The 18,898-nt window shown below is 48.0% G+C and overlaps 2 protein-coding genes, 1 long non-coding RNA gene and 1 other non-coding gene across 7 annotated transcripts; 2 read left to right on the forward strand and 2 right to left on the reverse strand.

Moving 5' to 3' along the window:
• Positions 1-1,655: 1,655 nt before the first annotated feature.
• Positions 1,656-1,819, reverse strand: LOC129065318 (U1 spliceosomal RNA). The gene has a single exon (XR_008528579.1). It is a non-coding gene; the product is annotated as a U1 spliceosomal RNA (small nuclear RNA).
• A 2,937-nt stretch (positions 1,820-4,756) lies between these two features.
• Positions 4,757-9,612, reverse strand: LOC129065206 (uncharacterized). Its single transcript, XR_008528554.1, has 4 exons — positions 9,453-9,612; positions 8,658-8,776; positions 5,214-5,276; positions 4,757-4,855 (listed from the first exon to the last, which is right to left on the reverse strand). It is a non-coding gene; the product is annotated as an uncharacterized LOC129065206 (long non-coding RNA).
• A 152-nt stretch (positions 9,613-9,764) lies between these two features.
• WDR45 (WD repeat domain 45) lies at positions 9,765-15,430 on the forward strand. 4 transcript variants are annotated; one of them, XM_054566441.1, is made up of 11 exons: positions 9,765-9,864; positions 11,728-11,799; positions 11,932-12,006; positions 12,104-12,208; positions 13,107-13,215; positions 13,341-13,435; positions 13,941-14,020; positions 14,134-14,342; positions 14,420-14,521; positions 14,610-14,755; positions 15,001-15,430. In XM_054566441.1, exons 2-11 carry the CDS (start codon positions 11,745-11,747, stop codon positions 15,108-15,110), a joined length of 1,086 nt encoding a protein of 361 aa, XP_054422416.1. In that variant the 5' UTR covers positions 9,765-9,864; positions 11,728-11,744; the 3' UTR covers positions 15,111-15,430. The 4 variants fall into 4 exon arrangements, with proteins under 4 accessions (XP_054422416.1, XP_054422418.1, XP_054422419.1 ...); XM_054566443.1 differs by having other exon boundaries at positions 13,110-13,215; XM_054566442.1 differs by lacking the exon at positions 9,765-9,864 and adding an exon at positions 9,892-9,921.
• Positions 15,431-15,779: 349 nt separating this feature from the next.
• Positions 15,780-18,701, forward strand: PRAF2 (PRA1 domain family member 2). The gene is made up of 3 exons (XM_054566445.1): positions 15,780-16,126; positions 17,173-17,390; positions 17,811-18,701. The coding sequence occupies exons 1-3, from the start codon at positions 15,948-15,950 to the stop codon at positions 17,948-17,950; spliced, it is 537 nt and encodes a 178-aa protein (XP_054422420.1). The 5' UTR covers positions 15,780-15,947; the 3' UTR covers positions 17,951-18,701.
• The last annotated feature ends 197 nt before the right edge of the window (positions 18,702-18,898 follow it).

An 18,898-nucleotide genomic window follows, 5' to 3' on the forward strand; every position in this document is an offset into this window, starting at 1 on the left:
AGGGCTTAGGCCTCTGGCCTCCTCATCTACATTCATTTTCTAGGTTATCTCTCTAGTCTCCTGGCTTCAAATAACATTAATATTCTGCCCTGGCTGGTGTTGCTCAGTGGACTGAACATGCCCTGTGGACCGAAAGGTTGCTGGTTTGATTCCCAATCAGGTCATGTGCCTGGGTTGTGGCCCAGGGTCCCAGTTGGGGGGCTTGCAAGAAGCAACTGATCTATGTTTCTCTCACTCTCCTTCTCCTTCCTTTCCTCTCTAAAATAAATAAATAAATAAAATCTTTAAAAAAATAACATTGATATTCTGATGGCTCCTAAATTCGTATTTCCAGGCTGTACCTTTCTCCTAATCATCAGTCATATCCAATCACCTCACATCTCTACTTGATATTTCATAAGCATTTCAGATTTCACAAAAATAAAACAAAACTCCCAATTTCCCCTCTGAAATCTGCGCTGCTCCTCCAGCTGACTCCCAGCTTAATCAAAACCTTGTGAGTCATTCTTAACTCCTATCTTTCTCATACTCTATATCCAATTCATAACATATCCCTTCAGCTCTTTCAAAATAATTCCAGAATATACCTTACCTCCTCCAATGTCCAGTGTACAAGTCACCAAAACCATTGCCTGATTTACTGCAAAAATCTCTCAATTTCCCTCCTTGCCTCTCCTTTCCCTACTCCCACCTTGATGTACACGTAGCAGCCAGAACTGTTTTGGAAAGACAAGTCTGGTCATATTTCTCTCCTCTGCTCCACACCCATCAAATGGCTTTTTATATTACTCAGAATAGGAGTCAATGCCTTTATTTTTAAAAAAGATTTTATTTATTTATTCTTAGAGGGAGGGGAAGGGAAGTAGAGAGAGAGGGGGGGGGAGAGAGAGAGAAACACCAGTGTAAGAGAAAAACATCTACTCGTTGCCTCTTGCATGCACCCCGACCATGGACCAAATCTGCAACCTACCATGTGCCGTGACTGGGAATCAAACTTCCAACCTTTTGGTCTACAGGACAATGCTCCAACCAACTGAGATTTTAAAAATTGTGCTATATCCATACTATGGAATTCTATTTATCAATATAAAGGAAAAAACTCTGATACACACAACTTGGATGAATTTCAAAAGCATTATGCTGAGCCCTAGCTGGTGTAGCTCAGTGGATGTAGTGCTGGCTTGCAAACCAAAGGGTTGCAGGTTCCATTCCCAGTCAGGGTATTTGCCTGGGTTGCAGGCCAGGCCCCCAATTTGGGGCATGCAAGAGGCAATCACCCATTGATTTTTCTCTCCCTCTCTTTCTCCTTCCCTTTCCCTCTCTCTAAAGATAAATAAAATCTTTTTTAAAAAGTCTTATGCTGAGTGAAAGAGTACATACTGTCTCATTCTATTTGTATGAAACTCTAAAAAGGACCAATTTAATCTACAGTGATAGCCAATCAGTGGTTGGCTGAGGTGGGAAGTGATTGGCATGGGGCATAAAAGAACCTTTTGGGGGGTGATGGAAATGTTCCATATATTGATTGTGGTGGTGATTACAAGGTTGTATACATTTGGGTTTTTTCACTTTCAAAGTTTAATTTAATTGCTGTATTTTTTATTTCCCCAACTTGTTACTTTGAAATTTTTGAAATATATATATATATATATTTCCAGGAGTGAGCATGAACGCAGTCCTCCACTACCACAAATGATGCAGTCGAGCTTCCCAGATCTGGGGAAATCGCAGGAGTCAGCACATCCGGAGTGCAATGGATAAGCCTTGCCCTGGGAAAACCATCTTCGTGACCATGGTATCGCCCCTGCCAGGTGAGTATATATTTTTATTTTGATTGTATTTTTTCATTCCCATTTAGTCCCCTTAAGGTTGTATACATCTGTTAAAACTCACTGAACTGTACCCTTAAAATAGGTATATTGAAGTGGAACAGAACATGCCACCCCAAAATGTGCCGTTTTGGCAAGTGGATTATTTTGAGCTGAAGCCAATCAAGAAGCAGCAGACTCAAGAAGAACTTTTACCTCTCCCTTTACTGCCTAAAAGAATTTAGACAGGGAACCTGTACCAGACAGAGAGCTATTTCCAGAGATAACTTTTTAAAAAAGATTTTACTTATTATTCTAGAGAGAGGGGAATAGAGGGCAAAAGAGAGGGCGAGAAACGTCAATGTAAGGGAGAAACATCAGTAGGTTGCCTCTTGCAGGGCGCCCCGACCTGGGGCCCAACCCCACAACCCTGGCATACGTCCTGATGAAATCACACCAGAGACCCTTTGCTTTGAGGGGTAATACCCAACCAACAGAGCCACACCAGTCAGGGTGGAACCAAGCCCTTTAAAAGCCCTTGCAAGATCTGCCTGCATCTCATACCTCTGTGATCTCCCCTACTCATGCTGCACTGACACACTTACTGTTCATTCTGCCCAGAATGCTCTTCCTCCAAATTTCCATACGGCTCATTCCGTCATTTGCTTCAGATCTCTGCTCAAGTGTCCTTATCACAGCAGCTTCTCTGCCCACCCCAAATAAAATAGCAACATCTATCCCTATCTGGCCCTTTTTGTCTCCTAATCCATTTTATCTCCATAGTGTGTGTGTTTATGTGTGTGTATCACCTTTTTAAAGAAAGTTTTCTGTTCTTCTTTTAAAGATTTCCAATTTATTTTTAGAGAGAGGGGAAGGGAGGGAGAAAAAGAGGGAGAGAAACATCGATATGTGATAGAAACTTAGATCGGTTGCCTCTTGCATACCCCTAACCAGGGCCTGCCCAAAACACAGGCATGTGCCCTGACCAGGAATTGAACCAGGCGACCTTTCAGTTCGCAGGAGGACACCCAACCCACTGAGCCACACCAGTCAGAGCTCACCTTTCTCTTTCAATAGGAGTTAAGAATGACTCAAATGGGTAAGGATAGGTGCATTCTCCCTCCCTTTCTCCTCTTCTTCCCCAACACGTGTGCATCTTCTAAATTCTAAGGGTCCCCACTAGACTTGCAACCAGTGGAGCAATGGACAGTGGCAGCTAACCCTGGGTTAGCCCTCTAAACCTGTCTCTGAGGCCCCCTTTCCCCTGACTTTTCAGCGAGCCAAAGCAGCCCCACCATGGCTATTTCCTGTTGCTTCTTCTATCCGAAACCCTTCTTTCCTTCACTGTCACCGGCTTTAATAAACATACTCTCAAAATTTAAAAAAAGGATAAGGATATTGTTCTGCTTAATGTTCTATTCCCAACACTTAGTACAATATGCCTGGTATGTTGTAGGCATTCAATGCATGTTGAAAATTGAATTAATTAATTAATGGTCAATGATTAGTTGTTAAATGAATTCACAGGGAAATCAGGATCCTACTTTTCAAAACATGAGGGTGAAACAAAAAATTCCTCAGTCCACAAACAATAAATTCTCCAGGATGCATTAGAGAAAGGAGATTAATCCATCGAGTCACACCTACAAAAGGTGAAATGTTTCAAGAAGGAGCTCTAATATTAAAATTGGCCCAATTGGGTCTGAGCACAGTCATGTTTATCTTCAAGATTCACGTAGATACATAACAACTCATTCCCACAAATCTGGAATGCCTAAATATTCATCCAAGTTTGCATTTCTTAAACAAGGTCATTGGAACTTGGTCCTTTTTGATCCTGATACCCTTCCTCATAACAACTTTGTATGATAGGAATGTGCATCATTTCTCATTCCCTGGTGACTGTCCTAGTAATATATAGCATTAAGTAAATAATCAGGCCACTGGTTTGAAAAGCAAACTAAAAAGAATTTAAAGACTTATGAGCCCATTTAATTCAAATAAAATGTTAACCCTATTTTTTGCTCCAGGGGCAAAAATGGTGAGGTAAAACATTCACTGCAGAGGTTAGGGAGGGGCATTATCTCTGTAACCAGATCACACTGAGTAGACCTGAGATCCCTGAGGGTCCCCATGACCCTCTCAATGGGTTTGAAGCCAGAACTATTTTCATAATACTAAGACATTATTGGCCTTAAATTTTTTTATTTATTTACTTTTAGAGAGAGGTGAAGGAAGAGAGAGAGGGAGAAAAACATCGCTGTTGATCAGTTGGCTCTCACATGCATCCCAATCAGGGACCATGCCTGCAACCCAGGCATGTGCCCTAACTGGGAATCAGACCGGAGACCTTTTGCTTTCTGGGATGATGCTCAACCAACTGAGCCATGCCAGTCAGGGCATTTGTCTTTAAAATTATTGTTTTGGGGAGATGAGGGTATAAAGGGACTAAATGGTAATGAAAAAATATAATAAAGATTATATATTAAAATTTTTTAAATTTATTTTTAGAGAGGTGGAAGGGAGGGAGGAAGAGAGGGAGAGAAACATAGATGTGAGAGAGAAACATCCATCGGTTGTCTCTTGCACGCACCCCAACCAGGGGACCGAACCCACTACACACACTTGTGCCGTGATTGGGAATCAAACCTGCGACCTTTCGCTTTGTGGGATGACATCCAACCAACTGAGCCACACTGGTCAAGGCCATTGTTTACCTTTTCCACATTCATTTTCTCACAAGTCTGTAGTAGAATTTCACAGAGGCTACATGATAAGTGATAACTCAAGAGACTGAATGCAGGAGCAGATATGATAATCTAGCTGTTTTCTATCAAGTCAAACAATAAAGAGACGTGCAGAAATGTAAAACAATGCTATTCTTCTAATTTTTGTTTTGGAAAATATCCCTTTTTATTGTAAAATGTTATCTATGTTAACATGTGACAAAATATGACAATTCTAGGAATGGAGATTTAGGAGGAGCTCTAAACCCATCTTCCTCTGCCCATCGTGCAAGGCTGCTTGTTTTCACTGATAAGATGGAACTGGGGAGAGAGGGATAGGAAAAAGGCACATTAAAATTTCACAAAGCAGCCTTGGGTCATGTGGCTCAGTGCATTGAGTGTCAACCTGTGAACCAAAAGGTTGCTGGTTCAATCCCCAGTCAGGTCATATACCTGGGTCTAGGCCAGATCCCCAGTTGGGGGCCTTGTGAGAAGTAACTGATATCTCTCACACACTGATGTTTCTCTCCCTCTTTTTCTCCCTCCCCTCCTCTCTCTCTCTGAAAGTATATAAATAAAATCTTTATTAAAAAATAACACTTTTATTGAGATATAATTCACATACTACATAATTCAGCATTTAAAGTATAGAATTAAATGGTTTTTAAAGTATACTTACAGCTGGTGTATCTCTCCACACCATGCCCCTCTCCTTTCTTGGAGAGTGAATAAAAACTTTACTCTGTACAAAAAATAAATAAATAAAAATAAAGTATACTTACAGAGGTATGCAACCATCACAATCTAAAACATTTTCATCACCATCAAAAGAAACCTCATACCCCTTATCAGTCATTGCCCTTTTCATTCTCCTCTGCCCCAGGGAATCATTAATCTACTTCAAAATCACTGGGTTTGCCTATTCTGAACATTTCATACAAATGGAATTATACAATATGCAGGTGGTCCTTTGTGACTGGCTTCTTTCATTTATCATAGTATTTTCTTTTTTTAAGATTTTATTTATTTACTTTTAGAGAGAAGGGAGGGAGTGAGAGAGGGAGAGAAACATGCAAGAGGTACATCAATCGGCTGCCTCTCACACATCCCCAACTGGGGACCTGGCCCACAACCCAGACATGTGCCCTGACTGGGAATCGAACTGGTGACCTTTCAATTTGCAGGTTGGCACTCAATCCACTGAGCCACACCACCCAGGGCAATCATACTATTTTTAAGATTTTTCCATGTTGTAGTACATACCTCCTGCTTCTTTTTTGACTAGGCACTTTTGTTTGGATAACATTGTAAATGTTACCTTTTTAGGCATTGGGATTTTATTATTACTATTCCTATAAATCTTCCTGACCTTTGTACTGAGATAGTTAAGTTACTTGGAAGCAGTTTGGTGTTTCAGGGTCTTCTTTTTATCATTTGTAAAGTGGGCCTGGAACAGTACAGTAAGTCATCACTTAACATCGATAGATTCTGCAACTTTAAGAAAAATGATGTAAACCAAACCACTCTTACCACAGGATAATTGTTATAAACAAGAGTTAAGTTCCTACAGCATCTCATCGTTATAACAAAATGACATTGAACAAAACGATGTTAATTGAAGACTTGTACTAAGTCCAAGGCTAATTATTCTCCAGGACTGAGCTTTCCTGCATATTCTATACCTTGTGAATCATGAGTTTTTCCAGTCTGGTTGGTAGCAGACTGGAGCAGGTAAGATTCTCTGCTGTGTGCTAGGCCCCATTCCCTCTAAAACATTTGGATGGTTCTTTCTCTGCCCGTGGGTCATTTCCTCATATGAATGCACCGATCAGTACTCTGCTGAACACTCAAGGGGACCCTCTACAGATCTCTGTGGTTCCCTCTCTGTGCAGCTTTTTCCTGATATTGTCTTTTGAATTCCAGGCGCCCTTGTCTCTCTGGACTACCTCAACTTAGGGAGGCCATCAGGCTGAGCCTGTCTCCCCTTCCTTCCCCCTCCCCAGACCTATGCAGACAATAATCTACTTTCTGTCTCTATAGACTTGCCAATTCTGGACCTCTCATATAAATGGAATCATAGTATAATATACAAGTGGTTCTTTGTGAATGGCTTCTTTCATTTAGCATTTTCAAGTTTCTATCAGGTATGTACCTCCTGCTTTTTGCTCTGCCTGGCCATCTTTGTTTGGATAACAGATATTGCAAATGCTACCTTTTAGGTGTTGGGATGATGGATGAAAATTATTATTCTATCTTTCTTACCTTTGTACTGAGATAGTTACTTAGAAACAGTTTGATCTTTCAGGGTCTTCCTTTCATGATTTAAGTGGGTCTGAAGCAGTACTTAGTCTAGGGCTAATTATTCCCACCATTGCCATAGTATGGAAACTCCTGTGCCGGGGCAATTGTAGGGCTCATCTTGTTTCCTATTTCCCAGAGATCACTGTCGTTCATTGTCTGATGCTTATGCTTTGAAATCCATTGTTTCATGTATTTTTGTATATCGGGGGGGCAGTCGGTCATTTCATGTGAGAGGGCAAATTTGATCCCCATTACTCCATCTTGACTAAAAGTACATGACAGAGGGGTTGTATTTATAACACCTCTTGACAGTGGGACCAACACAATTTGCCAATGACCGCAGAGAAGAACCAAGCATGATGTATCTGCTCTTTGATTTGAGTGACAAACTGGATGTTGTGGTGCCATTGGTTGAGATGACAGAGACAGAAAGTTGTTTGAGCCAGAAAAATTCCAGAGATCTATTTGGATGGGTTAAGTTTGAGATGCCTTGTGAGACCCCCAGGTGAACATGTCAGGCCATAGCATATATGAGTCTGGTGTTCAGGGAAGGTCTGAGACAGAGGCCTAAAGTAGTGAATCTTTATTGCAATAATTAAGACAAGATGAAGTCACTTAGGGTGATGCTATTGGCTACAAAAGTAAGGGGGTTGCCCCCGTCAGTGTGGCTCAGTTGATTAGGTGTTGTCCCGCAAACCAAAAGATTGCCCGTTCGATTCCAGGTCAGGGCACACGCCTGGGTTGCTGGTTTGGTCCCCAGTCAGTCAGGGTGCATATAGAAGACAGCCAATCAATGTTTCTCTCTCACTTCGATGTTTCTCTCCCTCTCCTTCTCTCTCCCTTCCCCTCTCTCTAAAATAAAATTTAATTGTTTTAAAAAAATTAATTAAGAAAAAAGTAAGGGGCCAGGGTCATACCCAAGGATACTCCAACATTTGGAAATTGGACAAAGATGGAAGATTAGCCAGAGATGTAGGAGAAAACGAAGAGTGAGAGCAAAAAACTGGAATGTGCTTGGCAGTCACAGGAGAAGGTAGAGACATAAATGCTGCTTTAGCAAGATTATTATTCATTGGTGACTTGGTTGAGCAGTCTCAGAAATATGGGAGTGACAGAAGCCAAAATGAATTAATATGACCTGGGACATGAGGGGGAAAAAAAGCCCTGGCTGGTGTGGCTCAGTGGATCGAATGCCAGCCTGCAAACTTTAAGATTACTGGTTCAATTCCCAGTTAGGGCACATGCCTGGGTTGCAAACCAGGTTCCCAGTTGGGGATGTGTGAGAGGCAACCAATCAATGTTTCTCTCCCTTTCTTTCTTCCTCCCTTCCTCTCCCTCTAAAAATAAATTAAAATCTTTTTCTTAAAAAAAATGTAGCACAAAGAATGCCAGAAGAGCTTTGCTGAGGAGCATAGCAATGGAGTCACTCCATGGATGTCAACAACACAGTACATGAAATAACCTAGAGAGATGGTCATCAGTAGAGGAACAGCTGAATAATGCTACATTTATTCCACAGAATATCATAAAGTCAGTTTAGATGGATAAATTAAACAGATGTCCACAATATAATAGTATTTTTAAAACAATACTTGGAAAAAGGTGAAGAATGGGTGTATTATATCAATGCCAATATCCTGAATAATATTTTAGTACAGTTTTACAACATGTTGCCTTTGGGGGAAACTGTTGAAGTACATGGGATTTCTCTGTATTATTTCTCAAAACTACATGTGAATCCACACTTAACTCAATATTTAAAAGTTGAATTAAAAAGTTCCATTATGTAGTTAGGATCTTTTTTTCCCCACAGTAAACACACCTCTTGCCATCAAAACACCATTTTCACCTGGCCAGGTAGCTCAGTTGGTGGTCCAGATATGCCAAGGTTGTGGGTTCAGTCTCTGGACAGGGCACGTACAAGAATCAACCAATGATTGTCTACATAGGTGGAACAACAAATCGATGTTAATCTCTCCCTTCCTCTCTCTTTCTCTAAAATCAATCAATTAAAAAAAAAAAAAGCCCTGGCTGGTGTGGCTCAGTGGACTGAGCGCCATCCTGCAAACTTAAGTGTCACCAGTTTAATTCCCGGTCAGGGTACATGCCTGGGTTGAGGGCCAGGTCCCCATAGATGTTATCTTTCCTCTTTCTTCCTCCCTTCCCCTTTCTCTAAAAATAAATAAATAAAATCTTCAAAAAATAAAGTTTAAAAGGAAGGAGGGAGGGGGGTAATGGGGAAAAGAAGGGAAAAGGTCAAGTCAAGGAACATGTATAAAGGACCCATGGACAAAGCCAAAGTGGGGAAGGATTGAGGGTGGGAGGTGGGGGTGGGTGGGACAGGGCAAAGTGGCGGAGGAAAAATGGAGACAAATGTATTTGAACAATAATATATATAAAATAATTAAATTACTTAAAAAATAAAAACACCATCTTCGTTTTGTAAATAAAACAAAGAGCTGGGTGAGGGAATCCCATCCCAGGTTTCTCAGAGACAAGGGTGGACGGCCTCACTTTCCAAAGTCTCCAGGACCGCCCCCGCCAGGAGGTTTCCCAGTCCTCTCTCTAAGGGTGGGGGAGAACTACGTATTAACAAGGCGCGGCCACTGTAGCCCACCTCAGAGGTCCAAGTCTCGCTGGCCCAGGAAGCTGACTCCATTAAGCCTTCCAAGCAGGACCGAGGAAATCCTCGGCCCTTTCTCGTTTAGCAAAGGGAAGCTCTCGCACAATCCTCTTCCTTCCCCTCAGACTCTCATGGCCACGGCCTTGCCAAGCCTCCTCCGCTCTCCGCGCCCTCCTAGGAGAACGCCGTTTTCACTTTCTTTGCTCCAAATCCCCAAAACTTGGACCACTGAGGCTGCGATCTCATCTTCCAGGCAGCACGACTCATTTCCGGTGACAGACTCCCTCCCCCGGAAGTGAGACCTGATGTAAACACGGGAACCGGGTGTCAAGGCCCTGGAGGTCAGAAAGCCGGGCCGCGGGCGGCGCCGAGAGCTGTTCTTGGGATCGGGACGCGCGGAGGTCAGGTCAGTACAGGCGGCGCGGAGCTGGGACATAATCTCAGAATTGATCGGGGCTCGGGGGTAGGCTGGGCGCCTTTTGAGCAGGGGTCTTGGCGGATGAGGGGATCTAGAACAGGGATCTTGAGTGGGCGCTCATGTTGGAAGGAGTATGAGTGCTGTCGTGGACATGAAGAAATGCTGGGGACTAGGGGCTTTGTGTGAGACATCCCAGGGCAGGGTTCATGGGTGGCGCGGATCTTTGAACAGGAGTCCAAATAAGGGGATCTTGGAAGATGGGGCTATCAAAATAATGGAGCTTTGGGGAATAAGGTGGTCTGGGGGAGGTAGTACATGGGAAAAGGTAGGAGGCTGGGGTCTTGGGGCATAGAGAGGGGTATGCCTGGGAAAAGGTCTTGGTGAGATCCGAGATTGTAGGGAGCATGGGGGTCTAGGACAGAAATCTTAAGGAGGTCTGGGACAGGAGTCTGGGAGGTTGAGTTATCTCAGGTAGGGATTTCGGGAGGTGTGTGTCCTGGACGATGGTCTTAAAGGGTAGCAGTGTCCTGGGATAGGATCGAGGAGAGAGGAGAGAGGGTCTGGAGGAGGAATCTGTCAACATAAGAAACATCCAGACCTGTTGAGAATTTTTATGAGTTTATTTGAGCCGGAACTGACAACCGTTGTCAGGGAACAAGATCTCAAATGCTTTGGACAATAACAGTTTGCTGTTTCTTTCATGCATTAGAGATTAAGGTGAGACCATAAGGAAGATTACATGAAGGTGGAAGAAAGCTAGGTGGGGATCAGATCAGAAAGAGGGGTCTGAAAGATGGCATTTCATATGTGTGTTAACCTAGATTCAAAAAACAATGGACAGGGCTTGCTTAAGGCAAAAATAAGCCTTTTTCTAAGAAGTTATATGCCTGGAGGGTGACTACACACCATGACCTGCCCAGTTAGGAATTTATAATCAGATCACCTTGTGAGGTTAACTTTCTGTAGAATCCTTTTTTCTTGTTCACAGATCTTAGGGGGGACAGGATTTCTGGGGGTAGGTCCAAGTCAGCCTATTTTGGACTTGGGGACAGCAGAGGATGTTGAAGAGGATGTCCCCAGGGTAGGGGATTTGGAGTGATGGGAGATTCTGAGGTAGGGTCTTTAGGGCGTAAAGGGACCTGGGAAAACATCCAGGGTGGTCCTGGCTGGGCAGAAGTTAGCCCATCTCGAGGTAGTCAAGGGATCCTGAAAGGGTTTGGGGAAACCTGTGAGGAGGGAAGGTGTGAGAGCATTCTAGGGTGGTAAAATAAGTTGGAGGGTTCAGAAGGGCATGAGGAGGGGAGTTCCTGTGGGGGGTGGACCAGCCATAGCCACTCTTAGGGCCAGGTCATGCAGGTGCAGGAAGAGGTGGATGTCCTAGTCCCCTTTCCCCATTTGTTGACCGGTAGAGTTGGGTGCTAGATTCAAGTGTGAAGATGAGAAATGGGAGGGGGTGATTCCAGGCCATGTTGGGCATTGGGGCCAGGATTAACTAGGAGTGGGGAGGAGATGTCACTGGGTCATTTACTTTCTTTTTAGTTTCTGACAAGCAGTTGGTGAGGGCTGGGGAGTAAGGAGGAGGAGTGGGGTCCAGGTAAGGGTAGCCTTGGAGGTGCGGTCAACCAAATGTGAAAAGATAGGAAGGTTTCTGGCCATGCTGTTTGGGGTTTTGGGAGCTTACAGTGAAGACCCTGGGACTCTTCCCCCTGTTTTTTGTCTTCTTTGCAGTCCTGCTGGGTTAGTAGTAGAATGGGAGGTGAAAGAAGAAATCAATTAGGGACAGGAGTTCTAGGACTTGAAAGGCAGACAGACACCAGGACTCCTTCCAACCTTACCCCCATTTGTATCCAGGGAAGCAATCCTGGATCATGACTCAGCAACCACTTCGAGGAGTGACCAGCCTGCGTTTCAACCAAGACCAAAGTGAGAGAGACTTGTGCCTATACCCTTGTGGGAAGGAGGGAGGAAGGGATAGAAGGATCAGAGGTGGTTGTTAAGCAGCCCTAGCTTCCCTGGGCATCCTTTGAGGCAGCCTGGATTCCTTCCATTCCCTAGGCTGCTTTTGCTGCGCCATGGAGACAGGCGTGCGCATCTACAACGTGGAACCCTTGATGGAGAAGGGGCATCTGGGTGAGCCATCGGTGGGAGTGAGGCAGTGGGCATAAGGGACGAAGGGACGGGCTGGGCATTGGCTCCCACCCCTGCTGACACCCTGGTCCTTGTCCAGACCATGAGCAGGTGGGCAGCATGGGCCTGGTGGAAATGCTGCACCGCTCCAACCTGCTGGCCCTGGTGGGCGGTGGTAGCAGCCCCAAGTTCTCAGAGATCTCAGGTAAGTGCCCTCATCTCATCCCACCCTTGGCCCAGATTCCCTGGAATCCTAGCCTCCCCCAGGCACCCCAAGGCACTGGCAGCTGGAGATGTCAGAGCACTTAGAGTCACATAGTGAAGCCTACAACTTGAAAGTCATGGATCTTGTAGCTTAAGAAGCTTGGTATTTTGTCTTCATTTAACAAACATTAATTGAATGTCTCCTGTACACCATGTCTTTACCTAAAAGGTGCTTGCTGTGAGCCTGATACTGGTCTAAATACTGCACGTGTATTAACTCATTTAACCCTCACAGTAACTCTGTGGTAGGAGGTATCATTATCCCCATTTCTACGGGTGAAGAAACTGAGGCCCAGAGAGATTGAGCAACCTATCTAAGGTCATACAACTAATTGGTTTTAACATCTTCGAGCTGTCTCCTCAATGCCCACTTGCCTTGACCCTCAAGGGTCAGCTTGTTTTAAGGGTTTTTTTTTTTTAATCCTATTGGGACATGACAAGAGACTTGCCCTAGGCAAGTAACAGAGCCCAGTATTTCTCACAGAAATATTGAGAGTACAGGGACCAGGACCTTGGAGGCAGAAATAGTTAGTGACAGGAAGTTACAGGCCTAGGTACGAGTCCCTGATTGCTTGCTGATGGGCTGTGAGGTCCTTGGCCAAATATTCAATCCCTTCAAGCCTCAGTTTCCTCACTTGTAAATCAGTACAACAGTTCTAGAACCTGTTCTCTCAGGAATAATGCCTACAAGTTCTCATGCTGTGTGAGGCTCACATTGGGTATTAGCAAAAGGTAAAACAAGTGGGTTGAGGTCCTGTGGGGAGTAGGGGTGGGTCTTGTGTCACCAGGGCTGCCCATCACCTTAAACCTTGGCCCCAACAATGCATCCACCTGCCCAGCAGTGCTGATCTGGGATGATGCCCGGGAGGGCAAGGACTCCAAGGACAAGCTGGTGCTGGAGTTCACCTTCACCAAGCCAGTGCTGGCTGTGCGCATGCGCCATGACAAGTGAGCTTGAGAAGGACTGGGGGTCGGGGGGAGGTAGGAGGTCCCTACAGCAGGCAAGAGGGTTAGTCCTGCCTGGACATTCTGCCCTCCCCTCATAACTGTCCTGTGTTGTGTGATGCCCGCAGAATCGTGATTGTGCTGAGGAACCGCATCTACGTGTACTCCTTCCCTGACAATCCCCGAAAGCTGTTTGAGTTCGACACCCGGGACAACCCAAAGGGTGAGAGGACCTAGATATGCAGGAGTAGGAGCAGGAGGCAGTAGACGGAGTGGAAGGGAGAAAGTCAAGAGCAAATGGAAGGGCCACACAGAGAGAGAAATGGGAAAAGAGAGTCACAGTGAGAGTCTTTGCACAGAGATGCTCAGATGGCCTGAGATGCTCATATCCTCCACCTATCCATCTCTCCATCCCTTAGCCAGTTCACTCTCCCCACCTTTATCCTTGCTCCACCCTTTGATGCCCCAGATATCAGAGCAAAAATACATAGTAAGCACATGGGTGGGTGTGTCAGGGATCCCTGGGCCTCCTGGGGCAGCCACAGCTTTGCAGGGAAGAAGGGACTATGCCTTGCTGGTGGAGAGCACAGCTGAGGGCAGCACCCTGAGCGTTCTGTGGGCAACATGTGTCATGGAAGGTCAAAGTCCAGCTCTGTCCGTTCTGAGACCCTGCCTGGCCCCTGCCTCCCCTTCACCAGTCCCCCCTCCACTTCACCCCTGCACCCTAGGGCTTTGTGACCTTTGTCCCAGCCTGGAGAAACAACTGCTAGTGTTCCCAGGACACAAGTGTGGGAGTCTGCAACTTGTGGTAAGTTTTCCAGTGGGCATGGGTGGGTAAGTGGGTGGGCTAGTTCTCCCTGTGGACAATGAGACCCTGCCATCCGTACTACCCCAAGCCCAGACTGCTCCTTCCCACCATAGGACCTGGCAAGCACAAAGCCTGGCACTTCATCTGCTCCATTTACCATCAATGCACATCAGAGTGACGTGGCCTGTGTGTCCCTAAACCAGCCAGGCACCGTAGTGGCCTCAGCTTCCCAGAAGGGCACCCTTATTCGCCTTTTTGACACACAGTCCAAGGAGAAACTTGTGGAACTGCGCCGAGGCACTGACCCTGCCACCCTCTACTGGTGAGCACAGGGTATGCATGGTGGGCCAGCAACTCCACGCTATGACATGTGGGAATCATTGCTGGTCTGTCTTCCAGTATCAACTTCAGCCATGACTCCTCCTTCCTGTGCGCTTCCAGTGATAAGGGCACGGTCCATATCTTTGCTCTCAAGGATACCCGTCTCAACCGCCGCTCTGCGTGAGTACCCCCATCCCCTGCCCAACCTTGCATGTCCCCATCCCCCCGCCCATGTACCACACCTGGGCTTAGTTAGTGCTGCCTGCAGGCTGGCTCGTGTGGGCAAGGTTGGGCCTATGATTGGACAGTACGTGGACTCTCAGTGGAGCCTGGCGAGCTTCACTGTGCCTGCTGAGTCAGCCTGTATCTGCGCCTTCGGTCGCAACACTTCCAAGAATGTCAACTCTGTCATTGGTGAGTGGGACTAACCCTTGACTTGGGGGTATTGCATGGGCAAAGGCCTGCAGGTTGGACCTGAAGAATTTTAGGGAATAGGAAGCCTAAAGAAGCTAGAATGGGTGGTTCAACTCTGTTATCACTGAGGGGAATGGCATGCGGGTAAAGGCCTGGAAGGCGACTGTAGGCCATGGGACACCTGGATTAAAATATGTGGCTTTGGCAGCCTCTAACGTTTTACTGATCTTCCCCCTCCCCTCCAGCCATCTGTGTAGATGGGACCTTCCACAAATATGTCTTCACTCCTGATGGAAACTGCAACAGAGAGGCTTTCGATGTGTACCTTGACATCTGTGATGATGATGACTTTTAAGGACCCTGTGTGGGTTGCGCTAGGGACCTGCAGTGGCAGGGTGCAAAGCATTTATGGGGGTGGGAGTGCTGGAAGCCACCAGCCAGCAAGCACTAATGGGGCAGGTGCCTACTTTCCACTCCACAGAGCAATGCCTAAACAGCTCATTTCCCCCAAGGATTTATTGATGATTGTGTCCTTAAGGACTGTGTGCCCACAGGGCCAGGCCAGGGACCCAGAGAAGCAGCAGATACCCTGGGCTCCCAACCTGGAAAAGAGTAGGGACCCAGAGGGAGTGCCCTAATCTAACCTGTGGGGATTAAAAAAAAACTTCCTAGAAAGAGCCAATTTCTGATATGATGAATATGAATAAAAAGCCCTTAATAGTATTTATGGCTGGACCTCGGGGGTGGGGCCTGGAGGAGATGAGGCTGAAAAGGCACTGCAGGAGTTTCCAGGAAAGGTGTGACCCTCTTGGACAGGAAGGAGGTGGGATCGTGCTCCGGTCCTTCTGAGAGTCCCGGCCGTCAGCTCTGCCACGTCCGCGTGCCTGGCTACTGTTAATTGCGCCGCCTGCGCCGCCCGCGCCGCCCGGAACCGTCCCCCTTGGCGCCCCCGTCTGGGAGCGCATAGGAACTGACTGCGGATAGTTTCCCTGCAGCCCCTCTGCCTTACAGTTCTGGAATTTGCATTTCTGGTCACGTGCTTTGCTGCGCCTGCGCTATCCACCTGGGTGGATAGGGCAGCAGTCGCCCCGCCCAGACTCCATTTCCCAATGTCCGCTGCGGTAGCGCGGAGAGTAACGGGCGTTGTAGTCCGGCTGCTCTTCTGGCTGGTCCAGCTACATCGACTCGCAGGATGTCGGAGGTGCGGCTGCCACCGCTACGCGCCCTGGATGACTTCATTCTGGGGTCGGCGCGTCTGGCGGCCCCGGATCCATGCGACCTGCAGCGATGGTGCCATCGCGTCATCAACAACCTCCTCTACTATCAAGCCAACTACCTTGTCTGCTTCGGCTTCGGTCTTGCTCTGGCTGGGTGAGGGAGGGAGGTGCCAGCGGCCGGGGACGCCTGCAGGGTATAGAGGGTGGGCCCGCGGGATTCGTAGAGCCGGGGAGGGTGATCTGGGGAGGGGAGGCCGCAAGGCGTGGGAAGGAAAATTCAGTAGAGGTGGAAAGCCTAAGGTGCTTGGGAGTGGGGGGACTCGAAGTGAATGGGACCTAGTTATAAGGAAGGCCTGGAGCTGAATACAGACTGGCTGAGGGGGGCACAAGGGCGTTAGTGGGACTGGAAGGAAGAGCCGGGGAAGATGGAGAATGTGGAACTGAAGGGGAAACAGCGGGGAGGTGGACCTGAAAATAGGGAGAGCTTTAAAGTGGAACGTGTGTCTGGGGGTGGTGGGGCGATGTGACTGATGGGGCCACGTTAAGGGGGCCCTGGAGGCCTTAGGACAGGGACCGGGACGCCGCTGTGGTCGAGTTGAAGGTTCGGAGGGTGGACTTGCGGAGGATCTGGGTTTGAAGGGGTCTGTTTGTGACTGGAGTGCAGTAGGAGCAGGTACCTTTTGGGGAACTTGAGCCAAAGGGAAAGACCCAGAGATAGAAGGCCTGAGACCTGAGAGGAATGGAGAACTCTGAGAAGGGTCTTGGGTGGGGTAGTAAGTTAAGAGGAGGATCTAAAGCCTGGAAGGGGGTCCTGTTAGGACCCTGGGCCTGGAGAGAGGGAAATGTGTTGACACAGAAGGCCTGGAAAAAGAATCTGCAAGGGTTGGTTGGGCTCAAAGGGTGGGTTTGTGGATAGGGTGGGGTACTAGAGAGGGGCCCTGCAGGGTAGAGTCCGAAGGAAAGACGGGGGAAGGAGCCTATCGAGATGGGAGGGGCTGAAGCTCGAGAAGATGGGGCTCTAGGATTGAAAAGAAGGGAGTCGGAAACCCTGGAGGGTGGACCTGTTGGAAATAGGGCTGGCGGGAGGACCGGAGAATGGAGACCTAAGCTCTTAGGGCTTGCATGGCGGTCTGGGGGGCTTGGAGGCCGGACGGCTCTCTCCACGACTGATCTACTGGCTTAGTTCTATTGTCCCCACAGGTACGTGCGCCCGCTGCACACCCTCCTAAGCGCACTGGTAGTGGCGGTGGCCCTCGGGGTGCTGGTGTGGGCGGCTGAGAGTCGCGCAGCCGTGCGCCGCTGCCGCCGCAGTCACCCGGCCGCCTGCCTGGCTGCAGTGCTTGCCGTTGGCCTCCTGGTTCTCTGGGCTGCAGGCGGCGCTTGCACCTTCCTGTTCAGCATTGCCGGGCCTGTGCTTTGTGAGTCTCCACTACCCTGAGATAGCTGGGAACAAGGCCAGCGCTTGGCGCCAGGCCGGCCCTGCCCTGGTTCCTGGGCGGAAAGGGGGCTGGGAGGACCCGGTGGGTGTGGCCACACCCCTTTACAAAGCACCTTCCCTGGCTTTGCTCCGTGTTTGGGAACCCCCTCCTTAATACTGCCTTTCTGGCCCTCTCTCCTGGTATTAAGTTCCTTCTGCCAGCCACGTCCCCCTTACTGTGCGCCCTCCCTGGCCACGCCCTTGTTGCAAAGCGTTACTCCGCTACAGCTTCAGGACCAGAGGTGTCCTGTTCACTGACCACTGGCCTGCCTGTGCTGTTCCCCTCTGTGGGCCGCCATTGGTTAAAGGCTGGTGTCCCATTCCACTGACCACTGACCACTCCTTTCGGTATTGCCCGTAGTGATCCTGGTGCATGCCTCGCTACGCCTGCGCAACCTCAAGAACAAGATAGAGAACAAGATTGAGAGCATTGGTCTCAAGCGGACGCCAATGGGGCTGCTACTGGAGGCGCTGGGACAAGAACAGGAGGCTGGATCCTAGGGCCCTGGGCTCTATACCCAAGACCTGGAGAATGCCACCCCCCCCCCCGCCCCGACCCATAACCAGGATTCAAAGCACTTTCCCACCCCTTAAAATAGGAGCCCCTTGTCCAGTTCAAAAAGCAGGGCATCTGTAACTACCCCCCTGCCCCAGTCCCCAGATCCAAAACTGGGATAACCCTCATACCCAGTCCCCATTACCCAGGGGACCAGAGTCTTCCCCAGCCCTGAACCTGGGATGCAGAGCCCACCCACATCCAGCCCAAAACTGGGGCTTGAAGACCTGAGTATACATGGTCGACCTCAAACGAGACAGAGACACTCCCCCAACCCCAATCTGGGACCCACTTGTCTCCCATGCTCAGCCCCAAGGCTGGGATGTGGGACCGAGGCATTCTCAAATCTTGAACCTTAGACCAAGGTTTTTCCATGCCACACCCCAGCTTTGAACCCAGGCGAAAGCATTGCCAAATCTTGACCCTAGGACCTGAGTTTTCAGTCCCCCTCTGGGTGGAAATCAGGTATCCTGACCTTGTTGAACCCTTGGTCCCAAGTAACCCCACTCACCAGTCCCATTTGCCTCCCTCCAGCTCTGCTTAGAGATTATGCCTCTCATCCTCTGCCAAAGTTCCACAGTGGTGAGGACCATGGGGGTGAGGGTAGCCCCAACTCGGAATGAAGCATATGTATCGGTGTTGCTGCAGCAATAAAGGCTGTTACATGGCTCAAGCCAATTGGGCCTCCTGGATAAAGACTGCACATTTCAATGGCCCTAGTGGCCTTCTGCTTTTCAATTCTGTTGGACTCTTTCCAACTGGGTCTGTCTGTCAAGTATGCGGGTTGACAGGGTGAGCTCTCCTGGGAATCTGTTAGCTCCGCAGTGGCATTAATGCACAGGTAGTTGACGGCATGCAGTGTTCCCGTTATCTTTACTATTACTAAGGGCCCC

This window comes from Pteronotus mesoamericanus, unplaced genomic scaffold, assembly GCF_021234165.1.
Source record: "Pteronotus mesoamericanus isolate MK-2021 breed Mesoamerican mustached bat unplaced genomic scaffold, CSHL_Meso_final contig_173, whole genome shotgun sequence".
Taxonomy (NCBI): domain Eukaryota; kingdom Metazoa; phylum Chordata; class Mammalia; order Chiroptera; family Mormoopidae; genus Pteronotus; species Pteronotus mesoamericanus.